Source organism: Budorcas taxicolor, chromosome 11 (genome assembly GCF_023091745.1).
Source record: "Budorcas taxicolor isolate Tak-1 chromosome 11, Takin1.1, whole genome shotgun sequence".
Lineage (NCBI taxonomy): Eukaryota > Metazoa > Chordata > Mammalia > Artiodactyla > Bovidae > Budorcas > Budorcas taxicolor.
In genome coordinates, this window is record NC_068920.1 from 152,732,391 (window position 1) to 152,754,373 (window position 21,983).

The 21,983-nt window shown below is 42.1% G+C and overlaps 1 protein-coding gene across 1 annotated transcript; it reads left to right on the plus strand.

Annotated features, from left to right (window-relative positions):
- The first annotated feature begins 320 nt into the window (after window positions 1–320).
- LOC128056341 (olfactory receptor 1J4-like) lies at window positions 321–21,053 on the plus strand. The gene is made up of 2 exons (XM_052649097.1): window positions 321–817; window positions 20,114–21,053. The coding sequence occupies exons 1-2, from the start codon at window positions 321–323 to the stop codon at window positions 21,051–21,053; spliced, it is 1,437 nt and encodes a 478-aa protein (XP_052505057.1).
- Window positions 21,054–21,983: the final 930 nt, after the last annotated feature.

Below are 21,983 nucleotides of genomic sequence, written 5' to 3' on the forward strand. Positions count from 1 at the left end.
ATCTTCTGTTCTATTCCCAGTTTCAAGAATAGTGTCTAGAATATGGTTGAATAAATGAAGATATTTACATTAGTCTCCTTTGAAAGAAAGTCTCGTTTGCCACTGGAGATCTCATGCAGTCCATGACCAGAAGGATGCAAATAGAAAATTCCAGCAGGAAAATATGCACTTTGTCTGAATTTTGATGCAGTCTCCAGGCAAAAAAACAAAAACAAAAACAAAAACACATATCTGTAATGTACCCACGGTGACAACAATCACCATATCTCAGTCTTTTATATTTTCTACTCCCTTTATGCCCAGCAGAGATTAAGAAGAGAATGAGGAGGGAGAACCAGAGCAGCGTGTCCGAGTTCCTCCTCCTGGGGCTCCCCATCCAGCCAGAGCAGCAGGGCGTGTTCTTCTCCCTGTTCTTGGGCGTGTACCTGACCACGGTGCTGGGCAACCTGCTCATCCTCCTGCTCATCAGGTTGGACCCTCGCCTCCACACCCCCATGTACTTCTTCCTCAGCCACTTGGCCTTCTCGGATGTGTCTTTCTCGTCTGTCACAGTCCCTAAGATGCTTGTGAACATGCAGACTCAAGATCAATCCATTCCTTATGCAGGGTGCATAGCACAGATGTATTTTTTTCTACTTTTTGTTTGTCTTGACAATCTCCTTCTCGCAGTGATGGCTTATGACCGGTACGTGGCCATTTGTCAGCCACTTTACTACACCACCATCATGAGGGAGGGGTTCTGTGTCTTACTGGTGGCTGGATCCTGGTTCTTCTCTTGTGTCCATGCCTTGCTGCATACTCTCCTTCTGTCCCAACTGTCTTTCTGTGCTGATAATAACATCCCCCATTTCTTCTGTGATCTCACTGCCCTCTTAAAGTTGACCTGCTCAGACACCTCCCTCAATGAGTTAGTTATCTTCATTGAGGGGGGTGTGTTTGCCTTCTTGCCATTGAGTGCTATTTTGAGCTCTTATATCCACATTGGGGCCACCATCCTGAGGGTCCCATCCATCAAGAGAATCTGCAAAGCCTTGTCCACCTGTGGCTCCCACCTCTTTGTGGTGTTTTTGTACTATGGGACTCTTGCAATGATTTACTTCTTTCCTTCAGCAAACAATTCCAAAGTCAAAGACATAACTGCTTCAGTTATGTATACTGTGGTGACACCCATGTTAAACCCCTTTATCTACAGCCTGAGGAACAGAGACATGAAACTGGCCCTGGGAATTCTTTACAGGAAGGGGATTATTTTTGCCAAGTAACTGTTACCCACTCACTAAAGGATGCTTTCAGAGACATGTCCTGAAAAATTGTGTAGGCGACTGTAGTAGATTGCAAAAAGGGCCACAATATTTTGCAGCCCTTCCTTCCAAGTGAGAGTTTATTTCCCTACCCATTAAATCTGGACAGAACATGTGACTTATTTTGATTAGTAGATTCAGTGAAAGTGAGGTTGTGAGTGTGCCAAGCCCAGGTAGATTGTGTTCCTGCCACTCTCAGAACCTTGAGATCTCCAGGTGAACCAGTCCAAGCTCGGCTGTGTGAAGATGTGGGACCACATGGAGGAGAAAGAAGGGGCTCCAGCTAACAATCAACCTGTTCCCAGGTGACCTGGCAGGTGACTGCAGAGGTATGAGTGAGTCCTGATAGCTCAGTTGGTAAAGAATCCACCCGCAATGTGGGACACCTGAGTTCGATTCCTGGGTTAGGAAGATCCCTTGGAGAAGGGAAAGGTTACCCACTCCAGTATCCTGGCCTGGAGAATTCCATGGACTATACAGTCCGTGGGATTGCAAATAGTTGGACACAACTGAGCGACTTTCACTTTGCTGAGAACAGTTGAACCTAGCCTAGACCAAAAGCACCATCCAACTGAGCACAGTTTCAGCCCAAATTGCCAGCTCATGGAAGTGATTGTTGTTTAAGTGACTAAGTTTTTGGATGGTTTGTTATGCAGCCAAAGCTAACTGATACTGATACTCCCCTTGTCTCTGGTACCCATCAAACTTTCCTTGATTTCAATGGTCCTTCCCCCTTTTTGGTTTCCTCTACTTGGATTGTGTTCCCCGCCTATTTTTCTAGAACCCACTGACTTTACAATCTCATGGATATTGTAACTCATGGCCTTAGCTTTAGGTATGTCTCTTGTCTTCACTATTTTAAATAAGCTTTGGAATCTGGCATTACCAGCAACTCTAATTTTGTTAAGTCAACATCTTAAATTGCTGCCTTATCTATTTGAATGACTTACTGTAGTATCGATACACATGGACTTCCTTTTTCTGAGGAAAATATTACATATTATATGTTTCCTCTCTAAGAAGGGAAACAATCTTTGGCTATGATTAGAGGTCTGAAAAATATTGCATTTTTGTGTGTTACACCTACTTTCAGTTCAGTTCACTCACTCAGTCATGTTCAACTCTTTGTGATCCCATGGACTGCAGCATGCCAGGCTTCCCCGTCCATCACCAACTCCTGGAGCTTATTTAAATTCAAGTCCATCGAGTCAGTGATGCCAACCAACCATCTCATCCTCTGTCCCCTTCTCCTCCTACCCTCAGTTTTTTCCAGCATCAGGGTCTTTTCCAATGAGTCGATTCTTCACATCAGGTAGCCAAAATATTGGAGTTTCAGCTTCAGCATCAATCCTTCCAATGAATATTCAGGACTGATTTCCTTTAGGATGGACTGGTTGGATCTCCTTGCAACCCAAGGGACTCTCAAGAGTCTTCTCCAACACCACAGTTCAAAAGCATCAAATCTTCAGCACTCAGCTTCTTATAGTCCAACTCTCACATCCATACATGACTACTGGAAAAACCATAGCTTTGACTAGACAGACCTTTGTTGGCAATATGCAATATAATGTCTTTGCTTTTTAATATACTGTCTAGGTTGGTCACAGATTTTCTTCCAAGGAACAAGCATCTTTTAATTTATGGCTGTAGTCACCATCTGCAGTGATTATCAGTTCAGTTCAGTTCAGTCACTCAGTCATGTCCAACTCTTTGCGACCCCATGAATCACAGCACGCCAGGCCTCCCTGTCCATCACCAACTCCTGGAGTTCACTCACACTCATGTCCATCGAGTCAGTGATGCCATCCAGCCATCTCATCCTCTATTGTCCCCTTCTCCTCCTGCCCCCAATCCCTCCCAGCATCAGAGTCTTTTCCAGTGAGTCAACTCTTCACATGAGGTGGCCAAAGTATTGGAGTTTCAGCTTTAGCATCATTCCTTCCAAAGAAATCCCAGGGTTGATCTCCTTCACGATGGACTGGTTGGATCTCCTTGCAGTCCAAGGGACTCTCAAGAGTCTTCTCCAACACCACAGTTCAAAAGCATCAATTCTTCGGTGCTCAGCCTTCTTCACAGTCCAACTCTCACATCCATACATGACTACTGGAAAAACCATAGCCTTGACTAGACGGACCTTAGTCGGCAAAGTAATGTCTCTGCTTTTGAATATGCTATCTAGGTTGGTCATAACTTTTCTTCCAAGGAGTAAGCGTCTTATAATTTCATGGCTGCAGTCACCATCTGCAGTGATTTTGGAGCCCCCCAAAATAAAGTCTGACACTGTTTCCACTGTTTCCCCATCTATTTCCCATGAAGTGATGGAACCGGATGCCATGATCTTCGTTTTCTGAATGTTGAGCTTTAAGCCAACTTTTTCACTCTCCTCTTTCACTTTCATCAAGAGGCTTTTTAGTTCCTCTTCACTTTTTGCCATAAGGGTGGTGTCATCTGCATATCTGAGGTTATTGATATTTCTCCCGGCAATCGTGATTCCAGCTTGTGTTTCTTCCAGTCCAGCATTTCTCATGATGTACTCTGCATATAAGTTAAATAAGCAGAGTGACAATATACAGCCTCGATGTACTCCTTTTCCTATTTGGAACCAGTCTGTTGTTCCATGTTCAGTTCTAACTGTTGCTTCCTGACCTGCATACAGATTTCTCAAGAGGCAGGTCAGGTGGTCTGGTATTCCCATCTCTTTCAGAATTGTCCACAGTTTATTGTGATCCAGACAGTCAAAGGCTTTGGCATAGTCAATAAAGCAGAAATAGATGTTTTTCTGGAACTCTCTTGCTTTTTCCATGATCCAGCGGATGCTAGCAATTTGATCTCTGGTTCCTCTGCCTTTTTTAAACCAGCTTGAACATCAGGAAGTTCATGGTTCATGTATTGCTGAAGCCTGGCTTGGAGAATTTTGAGCATTACTTTACTAGCATGTGAGATGAGTGCAATTGTGCGGTAGTTTGGGCATTCTTTGGCATTGCCTTTCTTTGGGATTGGAATGAAAACTGACCTTTTCCAGTCCTGTGGCCACTGCTGAGTTTTCCAAATTTGCTGGCATATTGAGTACAGCACTTTCACAGTATTATCTTTTAGGATTTGAAATAGCTCAACTGGAATTCCATCATTGGAGGCCCCCAAAATAAAGTCTCTCACTGTTTCCATTTTTTTTCCCTTTCTATTTGCCTTGAAGTGAAGGCACCAATACCATGATCTTAGTTTTCTGAATGAGTTTTAAGCCAACTTTTTCACTCTCCTCTTTCTCCTTAATTTATTGACACCAAGTTGTGGTTAGGACTCTATGCTTTTGCTGCCAAAAGCACAGGTTCAATCTCTGGCTGGGGACTAAGAACCCACAATCTGTGGGGCACAGCTGAAAAAAAAAAAGAAAAGAATTTTCAAATGTGATATTCTACTTTTCTTTAGAATAAAATTCTTTACATTTAAGTTAGATCAAGGTGTGTGGTGTATTGTTTTAGATAAATAAAGTCATAAAAATAGCTAAGATGAAATTTAATAATTCATAGTGTGTAATAATTCTCATGTGGAAATTACTAAAGAGCTGGAAATGCCAGACCACCTGACCTGCCTCTTGAGAAACCTATATGCAGGTCAGGAAATAACAGTTAGAGCTGGACATGGAACAACAGACGTTCCAAATAGGAAAAGGAATACGTCAAGGCTGTATATTATCAGCCTGCGCATTTAACTTCTATGCAGAGTACATCATGAGAAATACTGGACTCGATGAAGCACAAGCTGAAATCAAGATTTGTTGGAGAAATATCAATAACCTCAGATATGAAGATGACACTACCCTTATGGCAGAAAATGAAGAAGAGCTAAGAAGTCTCTTGATGAAAGTGAAAGAGGAGAGTGAAAGTTTGACTTAAAGCGCAGTATTCAGAAAACTAAGATCATGGCATCTGGTCCCATCACTTCATGACAAATAGATGGGAAAACAATGGAAACAGTAAGAGACTTTATTTTTTGGGGCTCCAATATCACTGCAGATGGAGACTGCAGCCATGAAATTAAAAGATGCTTACTCCTTGGAAGAAAAGCTATGACCAACCTAGACAGCGTATAATAAAGCAGAGACGTTACTTTGCCAACAAAGGTCCGTCTAGTCAAGGCCATGTTTTTTCCAGTAGTCATGCATGGGTATGAGAGTTGGACTATAAAGAAAGCTTAGCATCAAAGAATTGATGCTTTTGAGCTGTGGTGTTGGAGAAGACTCTTGAGAGTCCCTCGGACTGCAAGGAGATCCAACCAGTCCATCCTAATGTGGCAGATTCTTGTTGATGTATGGCAAAACTAATACAATATTGTAAAGTAATTAACCTACAATTAAAATAAATAAATTTATATTAAAAAAGAAATCAGTCCTGAATATTCATTGGGAGGACTGATGCTAAAGCTGAAACTCCAGTATTTTGGCCACCTGATGCGAGGAACTGACTCATTAGAAAAGGCCCTGATGCTGAGAAAGATTGAAGGCAGGAGGAGAAGGGGATGACAGATGATGAGATGGCAGGATGGCATCACCGACTTGATGGACATGAGTTTGAGTAAACTCCAGGAGTTGGTGATGGACAGGGAAGCCTGGCATGCTGCAGTCCATGGGGTCGCAGAGTCAGACATGACTAAGAGACTTAACTGAACTGAACTGAGGTTAGGATAATAGCAGGAAAAGTAGTAAAAATTCAGTAGACTGTGATTATCTGTAAGTTAGAGAAAGCAATGGCACCCCACTCCAGCACTCTTGCCTGGAAAATCCCATGGACGGAGGAGCCTGGTGGGCTGCAGTCCATGGGGTCACGAAGAGTCGGACACGACTGAGTTACTTCCCTTTCACTTTTCACTTTCATGCATTGAAGAAGGAAATGGCAACCCACTCCAGTGTTCTTGCCTGAAAAATCCCATGGACAGAGGAGCCTGGCGGGCTACAGTCCATTGACTGTAGTGACTAAGTGACTAACACAGACAATGTTCTAAGCACATCACGTGCTTCAACTCATTTAATCTTTTAAACTACCTTAAGGGGGTGTGGGGGTTAGACTGTCACTCTTACTGAGCAATTTTAATGACAGAAATGGTGCCACCATGGTTTATCTAAACTGGAAGTGAAGATGAAAAAACACTGGCAAACATTACACAGAGACACTCCACAGATAAATATTTGAGAGTTTTCAGATACTCCATAATTTTCCCTAATGACCCAGTTGGCCAGACATTCTTATTTTTTCTTTCCTCTCTATGGGTATGCATTCTGTTTTTGCCATTTCAATGATAGCTGACTATTATTTGTTATTTCTTATATTTTTTAGCAGGCTTTCAAACTAAACCAAGTGTATCTGAATTATTTTTTGCTACCATTTAATGGAAGATAAAAACATCTGATCTTATAGCCATATCTATAGGCCCCAACGATGCTAATTGTAATCCTAAAACTAAGTTTGTTTTATATTCTAAATTTTTTTTAAAGTTCTATAGATTTTAAAAAATATAGAAATATTTTTAACCCATATCTATCCATATGATTTAGCTGGGCCCTAAGGTAGCAAAGGGGCTTCCCAGGTGGCACAGTGGTAAAGGATCTGCTTGTCAATCCCGGAGACCCAGAAGACATGAGTTTGATCCTTGGATTGGGAAGATCCCCTAGAATAGGAAATGGCAACCTGCTCCAGTATGCTTGCCTGGAAAACCCCATGGACAGAGGAGTCTGGTCACCTGCAGTCTCTAGGGTCACAAAGAGTGGGACATGACTGAGCAACTGAGAATACACACACACACACACACACAAACTAGCAAAAATTAGCTACTATCACTAAGAGGTCCCAGACCCCTCAAGAGACAGAAAGGATTTCAAGAAAAAGATATGAGAATGTTTTAGACAATATTTCCTTATTGAGGAAATATTTCCAATAGAGCCTTACAGAACTTGTTTCTTGATTTGCTTAAGTACATCCAAGGTACTTTTCCTTCACAATCATAAAGAGGCAGTTCATACCTACAAGTTACCATAGCAAGACATTTGTGTCTCCTCAGTGTATAGCCCAAGAATTATTTCCATGTAATCAAATGACCTTCTTGTCATTACTGTATTAAAAAAAAAAGAATTTACCTTTAGAGATATTCATGCCTTTCTTCTCAAGTATTCAAACTAAATTCTCAGTTCCTCATATTTGATTAATAGCTCTGTGTGGTAACTGACCAGGAGGGCACTAGACACTAGTTCTGGCCATTGTATGGTGTTGTGCGCAGAATATATATGTTTAGGGACCAAGGTGCGGAAGTAGGTTTGGGCTGTCTACCATCACTCCAGTGGCCACTGACATGAAACATAAAGATACAAACAATTTGTTCTCACTTTTTAGGGTCTTTTTTTTTTTTTAATGTAAGAAGCAGACATTTTGTAAAACAGCTTCCATGCAAATAATATAGCTAGCAGTCATAAGTAAGAATTAAGCTAAGAGCTTCCATTAGGTGCAGCCCAGTATATTCTAGGTCATCTGACTTAGTCTACTCTGTACCAATCCTTATCTTTCAGGGAAATTATATATTGGCATTGTCCATAAGATACACACCCCAGTTTCCTAGTATTACTAGACTGATTATCCTTAGTATGATTTAATTGTTCACTACATAGAGAAGGCTTTAAGCTTAAATTACCATAGCCTGGTGTTATTTACATAAATCCATCCCATAATTGTGGGAGGTTTTATCCCTTGGCTGAAACTTTGCTTGTTGCTCTGATTGAGCTTGAGTAATAGAAGAAAATATTTTTATGGCCAGGGTCAGAGCAGGCATTATTAATTGGCCATGTGAAGGTAGTCCGTTTAGTGATACCAACAGTGACTGGAACATGACTATAATTTTTCTTTTGAAGTAAATTTCCTCAGGGGCAACAAACTAGAGCCTTGGAGTGGAGATATTCACCAAGATAACCCAGAAGTGCTAGACACAGGTAATTGGTAACAAACCCAACGACTGGATTGATTTACAAAACTAGCATAGAATCAATCATGCCTATGATAGAAAAATATTTGATTCATGTGCAAAGATCTAAGAAGTCAAGAAGACATTATAAATGATCATATGAGTCATGTCAAGGATCTTGAGCAAGGTTTTTACTAAGAAGAATCGGATTAATAGATTAAATCAGAATTCATTGATCAGTTAATTCAGTCATCATTCAATATGAGTCCTATATCAGTGTCAATGATCCTAGATGTAGTTATATATTTTTGGAAGATACAGAGATAATAATGTCAAGAGCTGATGTTTATGGTGCACTTACAGTGTGCTTTAGCATGAATCATCTCACTTAATCTCAATAATAACTTCAAGATGACAATGCAGTTATTATCTGCACTTTACAGCTGATGAAGCAGGGCTGTACTTAATTTGCTTAAGGCCAACAGCGAAAGATGGAGAAGCTCTATACAGTCAGCAAAAACAAGGCTGGGAGCTGACTGTGACTCAGATCATGAACTCCTTATTGCCAAATTCAGACTTAAATTGAAGAAAGTAGGGAAAACCACTAGACCATTCAGGTATGACATAAATCAAATCCCTTATGATTATATAGTGGAAGTGAGAAATAGATTTAAGGGACTAGATCTGATAGATAGAGTGCCTGATGAACTATGGACAGAGGTTCATGACATTGTACAGGAGACAGGGATCAAAACCATCCCCATGGAAAAGAAATGCAAAAAAGCAAAGTGGTTATCTGAGGAGGCCTTACAAATAGCTGTGAAAAGAAGAGAAGTGAAAAGCAAAGGAGAAAAGGAAAGATATAAGCATCTGAATGCAGAGTTCCAGAGAATAGCAAAGAAAGAGATAAGAAAGCCTTCCTCAGCGATCAATGCAAAGAAATAGAGGAAAACAACAGAATGGGAAAGACTAGAGATCTCTTCAAGACAATTAGAGATACCAAGGGAACATTTCATGCAAAGATGGGCTTGATAAAGGACAGAAATGGTATGGACCTAACAGAAGCAGAAGATATTAAGAAGAGGTGGCAAGAATACACAGAAGAACTGTACAAAAAAGAGCTTCATGACCCAGATAATCAGGATGGTGTGATCACTCACCTACAGCCAGACATCCTGGAATGTGAAGTCAAGTGGGCCTTAGAAAGCATCACTACAAACAAAGCTAGTGGAGGTGATGGAATTCCAGTTGAGTTACTTCAAATCCTAAAATATGATGCTGTGAAAGTGCTGCACTCAATATGCCAGCAAATTTGGAAAACTCAGCAGTGGCCACAGGGCTAGAAAAGGTCAGTTTTCATTCCAATCCCAAAGAAAGGCAATGCCAAAGAATGCCCAAACTACCGCACAATTGTACTCATCTCACATGCTAGTAAAGTAATGCTCAAAATTCTCCAAGCCAGGCTTCAGCAATACGTGAACCGTGAACTCCCTGATGTTCAAGCTGGTTTTAGAAAAGGCAGAGGAACCAGCGATCAAATTGCCAACATCAGCTGGATCATCGAAAAAACAAGAGAGTTCCAGAAAAACATCTAGGTTATTGACTATGCCAAAGCCTTTGACTGTGTGGATCACAATAAACTGTGGACAATTCTGAAAGAGATGGGAATACCAGACCACCTGACATGCCTCTTGAGAAATCTGTATGCAGGTCAGGAAGCAACAGTTAGAACTGAACATGGAACAACAGACTGGTTCCAAATAGGAAAAGGAGTACATCAAGGCTGTATATTGTCACCCTGCTTATTTAACTTATATGCAGGGTACATCATGAGAAACGCTGGACTGGAAGAAGCACAAGCTGGAATCACAATTGCCGGGAGAAATATCAATAACCTCAGATATGCAGATGACACCACCCTTATGGCAAAAAGTGAAGAGGAACTAAAAAGCCTCTTGATGAAAGTGAAAGAGGAGAGTGAAAAAGTTGGTGCCGGGGTCCAGCCCCGGTGGATCCAGGGTGATACGAAGGTGGGGGGACGGAGTCGGCGTCTTTGGAAAAATACATATTTAATCACAGATATAGAGAGATTAGAAATGGATAGTGTAGTAGGAAGATTAGTGGAGAAAAAGAGGCTGAATAACTTGGATTACATGGAATAGCATCCATGCTCCAGATGGGAATTCAGCCAGAAACATGGGAGCAAGAAAGAAGCAACATGGGGGAATCAGTCTTTCTGGAAACTGATGCGATTTCTTTATTTTGGGGTTTGCTTATATACCTTTTGTTACACATAGGGATGAATACAGAGTCATGGGGGGGGGGGTCAGCAGTCCTGACCTTGATCAAAATCAGGTGCTTCACATAAAAAGGGATTTTATGATCCTTTCTTTCTGATAACCAAAAACTTATTTTTTCCAAGGGTGTTTTTTCTTAAACCAGGCACCACCCTCCAAATAAAGTTACATTCCTATAGGGTGAGGGTGTAGTGAGTTACAATCAAGAAAGGAATTTATTTAACCCAAGGTTAACATGATTAGTCTTAAAGGTTAATACTTATTTCTCCTATATGCTTAAAGGTTAATACTTATTTCTTCCTATATGCTAGTTATATTCATTAAAAGGGTAGGGAACATGGAGATTTAGCAGCAAACATCAGCCCAACAAATGAAAATCCTTTCACCAATGCTCCTCTTAAGATCTATTTAGTCTTAAGATAGTGATAAAGTTACATTTTTACATAACAAGGACACAGTGATTTATAACAAAGTACAGTGATCTATTACAAAAGAGAAAATTCATTAACTCAAAAAGTCTAGTATTGCTAACCTTAAAAACTACTGTATTTCCTTTTCTATATTCCAAATACATTGATTAATATATTCCCAGGTGCCTAAGGATATGGAGGCCTGGCAACAATCATTGACTCAACAAGAAGAAAAAGCCCTCTGCTAATTAAGACTCTCAAAATACTCCAAAACTCTCTGTGCTGTTTATGGTTAAGAGGTAGTAAACAATCATGGATAATCCTGTCACACAAGCTAGTCTGTCAGCAGAGAGGTTTGACCTAAGACATCCTTGCCCCACCCAGAGCAGGGAATTAGCAGCAATTATTGACACAACAAATGAAAAACCCTTCACCAATATAATTCCTAACCAACCCGCTATACTAATAATTTCTAACTCCCCAAAATAATTTGCCTTTAGGAAGTCTAAAACATCTCGTGCCTCTCAGATTGGGAGGCTGTAAACAATCACATGTGGCCAGACGAACCTATACAGGTGGGCTAGATAACCTTCAGAGCAGTCCGTAAGCTGAAACACTCTTGTCACGCCCAGGAATTTTTATTGCCTTGGAGCTGCACGTTTATTCCTTCTCCAAGAAAAACGGTTATGGAGGAGAGCCCCCCGTAAAGTCAGAGGTGTAGGTGAGAGCATAAAACAGACTCTGGTTTTGGGGTTAGATGCTTGGGAACAGGGGGTTTCCTGAGGCTTGATCACGCCTTTGCGTATGCCAAGCCTCGTTCCTCATGACCTTTGCCATGGGCGGAGTTCCTCACGCTGGCTCCCGGCAAGTTGGCTTAAAGCTCAACATTCAGAAAACGAAGATCATGGCATCTGGTCCCATCACTTCATGGGAAATAGATGGGGAAACAGTGGAAACAGTGTCAGACTTTATTTTTTGGGGCTCCAAAATCACTGCAGATGGTGACTGCAGCCATGAAATTACAAGACGCTTACTCCTTGGAAGAAAAGTTATGACCAACCTAGACAGCATATTCAAAAGCAGAGACATTACTTTGCCAACAAAGTTCTATCTAGTCAAGGCTATGGTTTTTCCAGTGGTCATGTATGGATGTGAGAGTTGGACTGTGAAGAAAGCTGAGCACTGAAGAATTGATGCTTTTGAACTGTGGTGTTGGAGAAGACTCTTGAGAGTCCCTTGGACTGCAAGGAGATCCAACCTGTCCATCCTACAGGAGATCAATCCTGGGTGTTCGTTGGAAGGACTGATGCTAAAGCTGAAACTTCAATACTTTGGCCACCTCATGCGAAGAGTTGACTCATTGGAAAAGACTCTGATGCTGGGAGGGAGTGGGGGCAGGAGAAGGGGACGATAGAGGATGAGATGGTTGGATGGCATCCATCACCGACTCAATGGATGTTAGTTTGAGTGAACTCCAGGAGTTGGTGATGGACAGGGAGGCCTGGTGTGCTGCAATTCATGGGGTCGCAAAGAGTCGGACATGACTGAGTAACTGAATTGAACTGAACTGACTGAACAGTTAACTGGCATAGCCTAGACCCAGTTCTTCTGAGTGATGAGCCTAAGGACTAAATCTCCTCCCCCTACACTCTCTTAGAAAGGCTCCCCTCCATGCTCTGGAGTCTTTCCCAAGGAAGAGAAGGTTCCTGCAGGATGTGAAGTCAAAGCTATATTTGTGCTCATGTGGTAGCAAGTGTAAGGGGCATGGGGGGTTGCAGAAGCCAGACTTTCTATGCCGTTGGGAGAAGCTGACCCAGTGCATTGGCAGCATTAGTGTTGGAGGATGACTAAGCCATTCCAACTTCCCAGCTGGAACTTGGAGCAGGCAGAGAGGAGCCCAGGGAGTCCCTGAGGTCTGGGGCACCCTCTCAGGTGGCTTTAGAAGCTCAGCCCCTTCAACCCCTGCACAAGCTCCTCCCCAAGGTCTGGTAGGAATTGGAGGCAATTAGTCAACTTTGACTTTTTCCTCAACTGGGAACTGAGGGACTTCTTGGAATCCTCCCTGAGGCTTGTAAAATGGTCTCTTCCTGCCTGTAGCTCTGGAGCTCAAAGACAGACACAGGGCGCTCAGGAGGTTATGGGCTCACAGAGGCTTCCTTCTTACCTTTTTGTTCCTGATGGTCTCATCAGAAGCTCAAGACTTGGGAAATTGCTTGGAGTAGAAGGTGCCTGAACTTACCTAAGGAGTGGCACAGGACAGAGGGAGCTGGGAATTCTAGGTGGGCAAGGTGTGCCTGTGTCTGGAAGTCTGGGTACCATACCACATGGGTCTGTGTGGTATTTCTTTGCTCTTTAATGTGGATATATGTATGTTTTCTTCATGAGTTGTGTGTGTGTGTGTGTGTGTGTGTGCTTCCCTGGTGGCTCAGAGGCTAAAGCATCTGCCTGCAATGCGGGAGACCTGGGTTCGATCTCCGGGTTGGGACGATCCCCTGGAGAAGGAAATGGCAACCCACTCCAGTATTCTTGCCTGGAGAATCCCATGGACGCAGGAACCTGGTGGGCTACAGTCCACGGGGTCGCAAAGAGTCGGAAACGACTGAGCAACTTCACTTTCACTTTTCCCTTTTCCCTGGTGGCTCAGTCAGTAAAGAATTCGCCTGCAATGTGGGAGACCTGGGTTTGATTCCTGGGTTGGGAAGATCCCCTGAAGGAGGGCATGGCAACCTACTCCAGTATTCTTGCCTGGAGAACCCCCCAAAACAGAGGAGCCTGGCGGGCTGCAGGCCATGGTCTTGCAGAGTCGGATATGATTGAGCGACTAAGCACAGCACAGTATCTATTGGGTAGTTCTTCTTAGTGAATGGAGCCTGAGTGCCTCACTCATTGAGTGCCTTCACCTGATTGGGTGTAGATCAGTGGAGGCTAAAAGTGAAAATTGCTCAGTTGTGTCTGACTCTTTGCGACCCCATTAACTGTAGACCACCAGGCTCCTCTGATCATGGAAATCTACAAGCAAGAACGCTGGAGTGTGTTGCTGTTTTCTTCTCCAGGGGATCTCCCCTACCCAGGGATCAAATCTGTGTCTCCTGCTTGGCAGCCAGATTCTTATATCTGAGACACCAGGGAAGCCTTGGAGCATTTCATTTTGCATGATGGTATATGTGTGTGACCATGTATGTTGTTTATTGCCTGACTGCGAAGAGGCCTGTCTGTGCCATGGTGTGCTTCTTATATGATTTCTGTGTGATATGCGTGACCTTGTGTTTTTTTTGTTATTTAATATGTGTGTTTGCATGTATGACTCTCTATTCATAGTTAGAGTTTACATCTAATATGTGATTTTTATGAGTTACTCGTTGTTGTGCTGAGATTATACAAGTGTTTGTGTGTAGTTATATGGTTTTGTGTGTACCATCTCACATATTCTTTGTGAATTTATTTTTATTAATCTTTGGGTAACTGATCTATAAGCCATAGTTACTGCCCTATAAGTCACAGGTGGTAAGAAATCACAAATCAGTGTTTTAAGTGTGCACATGAATGTGTGTTTCATGTGCAAGTTATAGGGCCTTCTGATTCACCCCATGAGCCAAAATATTCCCTTAACTGTCTTTCAACAGTGGTCATATAACTGCAATGAGTGGGGAAGGTTCACGTTTCCAAAATCCGCGGGTAGCTGCCACACACTAATGGTTATGAGTTCAGGGTCTGCGCTGTGTCAGACCAGAGCCTAATCCTCAGTCTGGCCCTTAAAAATTTTTATGGTCTGAGGAAGTGATTGCAATTCTCTGAGGTTCAGGATCCTCCCAGGCAAAGAAGAAATAACTGTTCCTCCTTCACAGTGATATTTTGAGGATTAAATGAGGCAACACATACAAGTTATTCAGCACCAAGCCTGGCCCATAATTGGTACTCATTAACAAGGAGATATTTTTATTATGTTGCTCCAAACCCCATGGATATGTCACAGAGCTTCCTCTTTCACCATTGTCTGGTAAAAGAAGACAACAGGCCCATCCAAAGGCCCTGTGTCATACTTCAAGATCAGGGTCTGACCTTTTCAGGGCTCATGGCCCGCTGCCTCTTTCACAAGGTCCTACTTGAATCAAGGTTGCTGTTTGGTTCCGGTCATTGTGCTTTTTTCTGGTTTCTTGACAAGGACTGACCCAATGTGTGTTGGTGAGCCGCCACGCTTCCTCATAAGGATCAAGTCACTGTCTCCTTTGGTAGCTGTGAATTAAAAAACCCAGTACCGCTGATAGAGTTCATGGTCCTGTTATTGAGTCCAGGCTCAATAAATCTGCTTGCCACATGACAGATCAATAAATTGAGAGACAAATTGTTAGGGCAAGAAATAATGACTTTATTTGGAAAGCCAGCAGGCTGAGAAGATGGTGTTCCAAGGAAACATCTTCCCCTAGTTAGAATTCAGGCTTCTTTTATACTGAAAGGGAAGGGGATGTGGTTGGTTGTTGCAAACTTCTTCATGTCTGAATCCTGTGTTTTTGAAGCTGTCCATTTAGGTCAGGTCAAGATGTTCCTATAAACCTCCAATAAGACAAATGCTATTTTCTGTTCTGCAACTTTTTATCCCTATATGAATAGAAAACTATTATACCTTTAAAGATCAGAGCCTTGGGAATGGGTTACCCTTTATATTTAAGGCTATAAGCAACTTTTTTTTTTAAATTGTTTATTTAGCTGTGCTGGGTCTTCATTAAGGCACATGAGATTTTCAGTCTTCGTGGGATCTAGTTCCTTACCAGGGATTGAACCCAGGCCTTCTCCATTGGGAACTTGGAATCTCAGCCACTGGACCCCCAGGGAAGTCCCTAGGCAACATTCTTAGCTTGTAGCAAAAACAATAGAATACAAATGTTAAAGTAAATTAAATAGATCCAATATGGAGTCAAATTTGTTCTTCCCTCTTAGTCTCTAATGGGGACTCGTTGTCCTGCTCCCCTACTTCAGGGAGAATGTCAGTCTTGATTCCCTCTTTAGGTCCATGTGGTTAGTAATCATTACATGTAACCCAACTTGCAAAGAAATATTAAACCTGGAATCCACCATGAAAGAGCTGAGTCACCTTAGGTAAGTCTCTTTAGCTTCAGTTTTCACATCTATAAGATGAGGACATAACATTTGCCTTGTGTAACTAAGCAGTCCCTAAATATATAATTATTGCTTTGAGAGGTTAAAATCCATGTCAAAGTCCTTTGTAAATTGTATAAATATGAGCGGTAAATTTTTCTTTGAGTTAGGAACATTTTAGAGAAAGGTAGCTAACATAACATAGCTTCTCTGAAAATTCTAATTAATGAGGATATAATTTCTATGCAGGGTGGTTAAGAGATGGATTCTGGACAGACAGACATATGTTGTGATTCCATCTGTTGCACTTAATTGTGTGTATCTTTGCACATTTAAGTAATGCACGCTTGAGACTTCCTCAGTGATCCAGTGGTTAAGAATCTGCCTTCTAGTGCAGGAGATGCAGGTTCAATCCCAGTTGATGCAGGTTCAATCTTAGTTCCCATATGGGGACTAAGATCCCATATGCTGCCAGGAAACTAAGTCTGCACGCCAACTGCAACAAAGACCCAGAGCAGCCAAAAAATAAAAATAAAAAGCAAAGTAAATGTTACATACTTCTGCTTTCTTATGATTAAAATGTGTTTAACAATACTCATTTGTTAGAGTTATCATGAAGATTTCATTTGAAAGTACATGTAAAACACTTGGAATAGTGCTTGGTACTATTGTTGTTCTTGGTTTGGAGACCACTTTTTTTGTTTTTAATTTATATAGCTGCGCTGGGTCTTAGTTGCAGCATGCAGGACCTTTTAGTTGTGGCATGTGGGATTTTTTTCTTTAGTTGTGCCATGTGAACACTTTGATAAGGCATGTGGGGTCAAGTTGCCTGACCAGGGATTGGACCCAGGCCTCCTGCCTTGGTAGAGTGGAGTCTTGGCCACTGGACCACTAGGGAAGTCCCTGGACACTTTTTGATAACAGGGAATTTTAAGTGACTCAAAGCAAGTAGGATGCAGCCAATTATACTGAAAGCCCATGACAAAGCTTTAGTAATTCTCTTTCAGTTTAGGGACTTACACATCCTTTTGATGAGGAAATGACTGATATCTCTGACCTGGTGCCCTTTTCACATTTTTAAAAATATTTAATTATTTTTAATTGAAGAATAATTGTTTTATAGTATTGCATTGTTCCTACCAAACATAAAGATGAATCAGCCATAGGTATACCCATGTCCCCTCCCACCCTTCTAGTTTGTTACCAAGGCCTGGTTTGAGTTCCCTGAGTCATAGAGCAAATTTCCAGTGGCTATCTATTTTACATGTGAAACAGTGTCAGACTTTATTTTGGGGGGCTCCAAAATCACTGCAGATGGTGACTGCAGCCATGAAATTAAAAGACGCTTACTCCTTGGAAGGAAAGTTATAACCAACCTAGACAGCATATTAAAAAGCAGAGACATTACTTGGCCGACAAAGTTCCGTCTAGTCAAGGCTATGGTTTTTCCAGTAGTCATATATGGATGTGAGAGTTGGACTGTGAAGAAGGCTGAGCACCAAAGAATTGATGCTTTTGAACTGTGGTGTTGGAGAAGACTCTTGAGAGTCCCTTGGACTGCAAGGAGATCCAACCAGTCCATTCTAAAGGAGATCAGTCCTGGGTGTTCATTGGAAGGACTGATGCTGAAGCTGAAACTCCAATATTTTGGCCACCTCATGCGAAGAGTTGACTCATTGGAAAAGACTCTGATGCTGGGAGGGATTGGGGGCAGGAGATGGCTGGATGGCATCACCGACTTGATGGACATGAGTTTAAGTGAACTCTGGGAGTTGGTGATGGACAGGGAGGCCTGGCGTGCTGCGATTCATGGGGTCGCAAAGAGTTGGACATGACTGAGCGACTGAACTGAACTGAATGTATGTTTCCATGTTACTCTCATCCTACCTCCCACCTTCTCCTTCTCCCCACCCCCAGCCGTGTCCATAATTCTGTTTTCAACATCTATATTTGCATTGTGCTGTGCTGTGTATAGTTGCTCAGTCATGTCCGACTCTTTGTGACCCCATGAACTGTAGCCCATCAGGCTCCTCTGTCCATGGGATTCTCCAGGCAAGAATACTGAAGTGGGTTGCCATGCCCTTCTCCTGCTGCTCTGCAAATAGGTTCATCAGTACCATATTTCTAGATTTGATATATATGCATTAGTATATGATGATTGTTTTTCTTTCTGACTTACTTCACTCTGTATAATAGGCTCTAGGTTCATCCACCTCATTAGGGCTGACTCAAATGCATTCCTTTCTAAGGCTGAGTGATATTCCTTTGTATATATGTACCATAGCTTCTTTATCCATTCATCTGTTGATGGACATCTAGGTTGCTTCCATGTCCTAGCTATTGTAAATACAGCTGCAATGAACATTGGGTTACATGTATCTTTTTCAATTTTGGTTTCCTCAGGGTATATGTCTTATGGTGGTCTTATTTCTATTTTTTTAAGGAATCCCCATGCTGTTCTTCACAGTGGCTGTATCAATTTGCATTCACACCAATGGGGTGAGAGGGTTCCCTTTTCTTCACACCCTCTCCAGCATTTATTATTTGTAGATTTTTCAATGATGGCCATTCTGACCAGTGTGAAATAATATTTCATTATAGTTTTGATTTGCATTTTTCTAATAGTGAGTGATGTTGAGCATCTTTTCATGTGTTTATTAGCCATCTGTATGTCTTCTTTGAAGAAATGTCTGTTTAGGTCTTTTGCCCATTTTCTGATTGGGTTGTTTTCTGGTATGGATTTGTATGAGCTGCTTCTATAATTTTGAAATTAATCCTTTGTCAGTTGTTTCATTTGCTATTATTTTCTTCCATTCTGAGGGTTGTCTTTTTACCTTGTTTATAGTTTCCTTTGCTGTGAAAAACCTTTAAAGTTTAATTAGGTCCCACTTGTTTACTTTTGTTTTTATTTCCATTCACGCTTTTGATTCCAGTAAACTAGAGGTTTGAACCCTGCTTAATATAAACGTGCAGACTCCCTAAACATGGAGACTCTCATGTCTTGTTCATTATTATGTGCTTAATATGGGATGAAGCTGTTTTTTGATAAATATTTATTGAATAAAGAATGATGTCCTTTGGTTTTTTTGGAAAGAGACTTGGTTAATGTGAGGGTGTGATGCACTATGAAAGCCAGAATGGAACAGACTGATTCAGTTCAGCTCAGTTGTGTCTGATTCTTTGTGACCCTATGAATCGCACCACGCCAGGCCTCCCTATCCATCAACAACTCCTGGAGTTCACTCACACTCACGTCCATCGAGTCCGTGATGCCATCCAGTCATCTCATCCTCTCTTGTTCCCTTCTCCTCCTGCCCCCAATCCCTCCCAGCATCAGAATCTTTTCCGATGAGTCAGCTCTTGGCGTGAGGTGGCCAAAGTACTGGAGCTTCAGCTTTAGCATCATTCCTTCCAAAGAACTCCCAGGGCTGATCTCCTTCAGAATGGACTGGTTGGATCTCCTTGCAGTCCAAGGGACTCTCAAGAGTCTTCTCCAACACCACAGTTCAAAAGCATCAATTCTTCGGCGCTCAGCCTTCTTCACAGTCCAACTCTCACATCCATACATGACCACAGGAAAAACCATAGCCTTGACTAGACGGACCTTAGTCGGCAAAGTACTGTCTCTGCTTTTGAATATGCTATCTAGGTTGGTCATAATTTTTCTTCCAAGGAGTAAGCGTCTTTTAATTTCATGGCTGCAATCACCATCTGCAGTGATTTTGGAGTCCCCAAAAATAAAGTCTGACACTATTTCCACTGTTTCCCCATCTACTTCCCATGAAGTGATAGGACCAGATGCCATGATCTTCGTTTTCTGAATGTTGAGCTTTAAGCCAACTTTTTCACTCTCCACTTTCACTTTCATCAAGAGGCTTTTTAGTTCCTCTTCACTTTCTGCCATAAGGGTGGTGTCACCACAGACTGATTCATTCACCAATAATTGGGAGAAATAAAGAGAAAGGTAGCAAAAAGTAAGAATTTTCATACTAAAGAGGACATTACAATATTATAGAATGTTCACTGACATTTCTCACATTCTTCACTTTTCAGCAGAAATTAAGAAGAGAATGAAGAGGGAGAACCAGAGCAGCGTGTCCAAGTTCCTCCTCCTGGGGCTCCCCATCCTGCCAGAACAACAGGGCATATTCTTTGCCCTGTTCCTAAGCATGTACCTCACAACGGTGCTGGGCAACCTGCTTATCCTCCTGCTCATCAGGCTGGACCCTCGCCTCCACACCCCCATGTACTTCTTCCTCAGCCACTTGGCCTTCACTGATGTCTCCTTTTCATCTGTCACCATCCCTAAGATGCTGATGAACATGCATACTCAGCAACAATCCATCCCCTACGTGGAGTGCATTTCCCAGATGTATTTGTTCATACTTTTTGGCTGTCTTGACAACTTCCTTCTTGCAGTGATGGCATATGACAGGTACGTGGCCATATGTCAGCCACTTCACTACACCACTGTCATGAGGCAGGAGCTGTGTATCTCATTGGTAGCTGTGTCCTGGTTCTTCTGTTGTATCCATGCCCTGTTGCACACCCTCCTCTTGGTCCAACTGTCCTTCTGTGCTGAAAATACCATCCCCAACTTCTTCTGTGACCTCCCTGCCCTCCTGAAGATGAGCTGTTCAGACATTTCCATCAATGAGCTGGTCATCTTTACTGAAGGAGGAATGCTGTTCATCTTGCCTCTGAGTAGCATCTTGGGCTCATATGTTCGTATAGGGACCATCGTCCTGAGGGCCCCATCCACTAAGAGACTCTTTAAAGTCTTCTCCACCTGTGGCTCCCACCTCTTTGTGGTATCTTTATACTATGGGACACTTGCCGGTGTTTACTTTTTCTCCTCATTATGGGACTCCAACGACAAATATATAGTTGCTTCAGTCATATATGCAGTAGTTACTCCCATGCTGAACCCCTTTATCTATAGCCTCAGAAACAGAGACATCAAACAAGCCCTAGAAATATTTCTCAGCAGGGCTAACTTCTTGAAATGACAGTCACTAAATCCTCTTATTGCAGCCATGAGCACAGTGAGGTATATCTCCTAAAATTATTGTATGGTTGGCAACTTTGTGTAACTTCAAATGAATATACATTCTGCTGTCATGTTGTAGTGCTGTTAATATGCCAACAAAGTCCAGTTTGTTACTTGGACTCTTAAATATTCTTTATCTTCAATTTTTCCTGCTTGTGCACCATCTCTCATAAAATATGTGGAAAATGTTATGCAAAACATTTTTATACTGTGTTGTTGAGGACACACAGATTTAGAATCATGATTTACTCCTGGTGGGCCAATTCTTGTTGGATGCATTAGCTTCAAGCTGATTGTGAACATCTCTTTTCAACTCCATATTCTTGGAAGAAAAGTTATGACCAACCTAGATAGCATATTCAAAAGCAGAGACATTACTTTGCTAACTAAGGTCTGTCTAGTCAAGGCTATGGTTTTTCCTGTGGTCATGTATGGATGTGAGAATTGGACTGTGAAGAAGGCTGAGCACTGAAGAATTCATGCTTTTGAACTGTGGTGTTGGAGAAGACTCTTGAGAGTCCCTTGGACTGCAAGGAGATCCAACCAGTCCGTTCTGAAGGAGATCAGCCCTGGGAGTTCTTTGGAAGGAATGATGCTAAAGCTGAAGCTCCAGTACTTTGGCCATCTCATGCCAAGAGTTGACTCATTGGAAAAGACTCTGATGCTGGGAGGGATTGGGGGCAGGAGAAGAAGGGGACGACTGAGGATGAGATGACTGGATGGCATCACGGACTCGATGGACGTGAGTCTGAGTGAACTCTGGGAGTTGGTGATGGACAGGGAGGCCTGGTGTGCTGCGATTCATAGGGTCGCAAAGAGTCAGACACAACTGAGTGGCTTAAATGAACTGAACTGAACTGATTCAATGACAACATGCTGGTGGATTGAA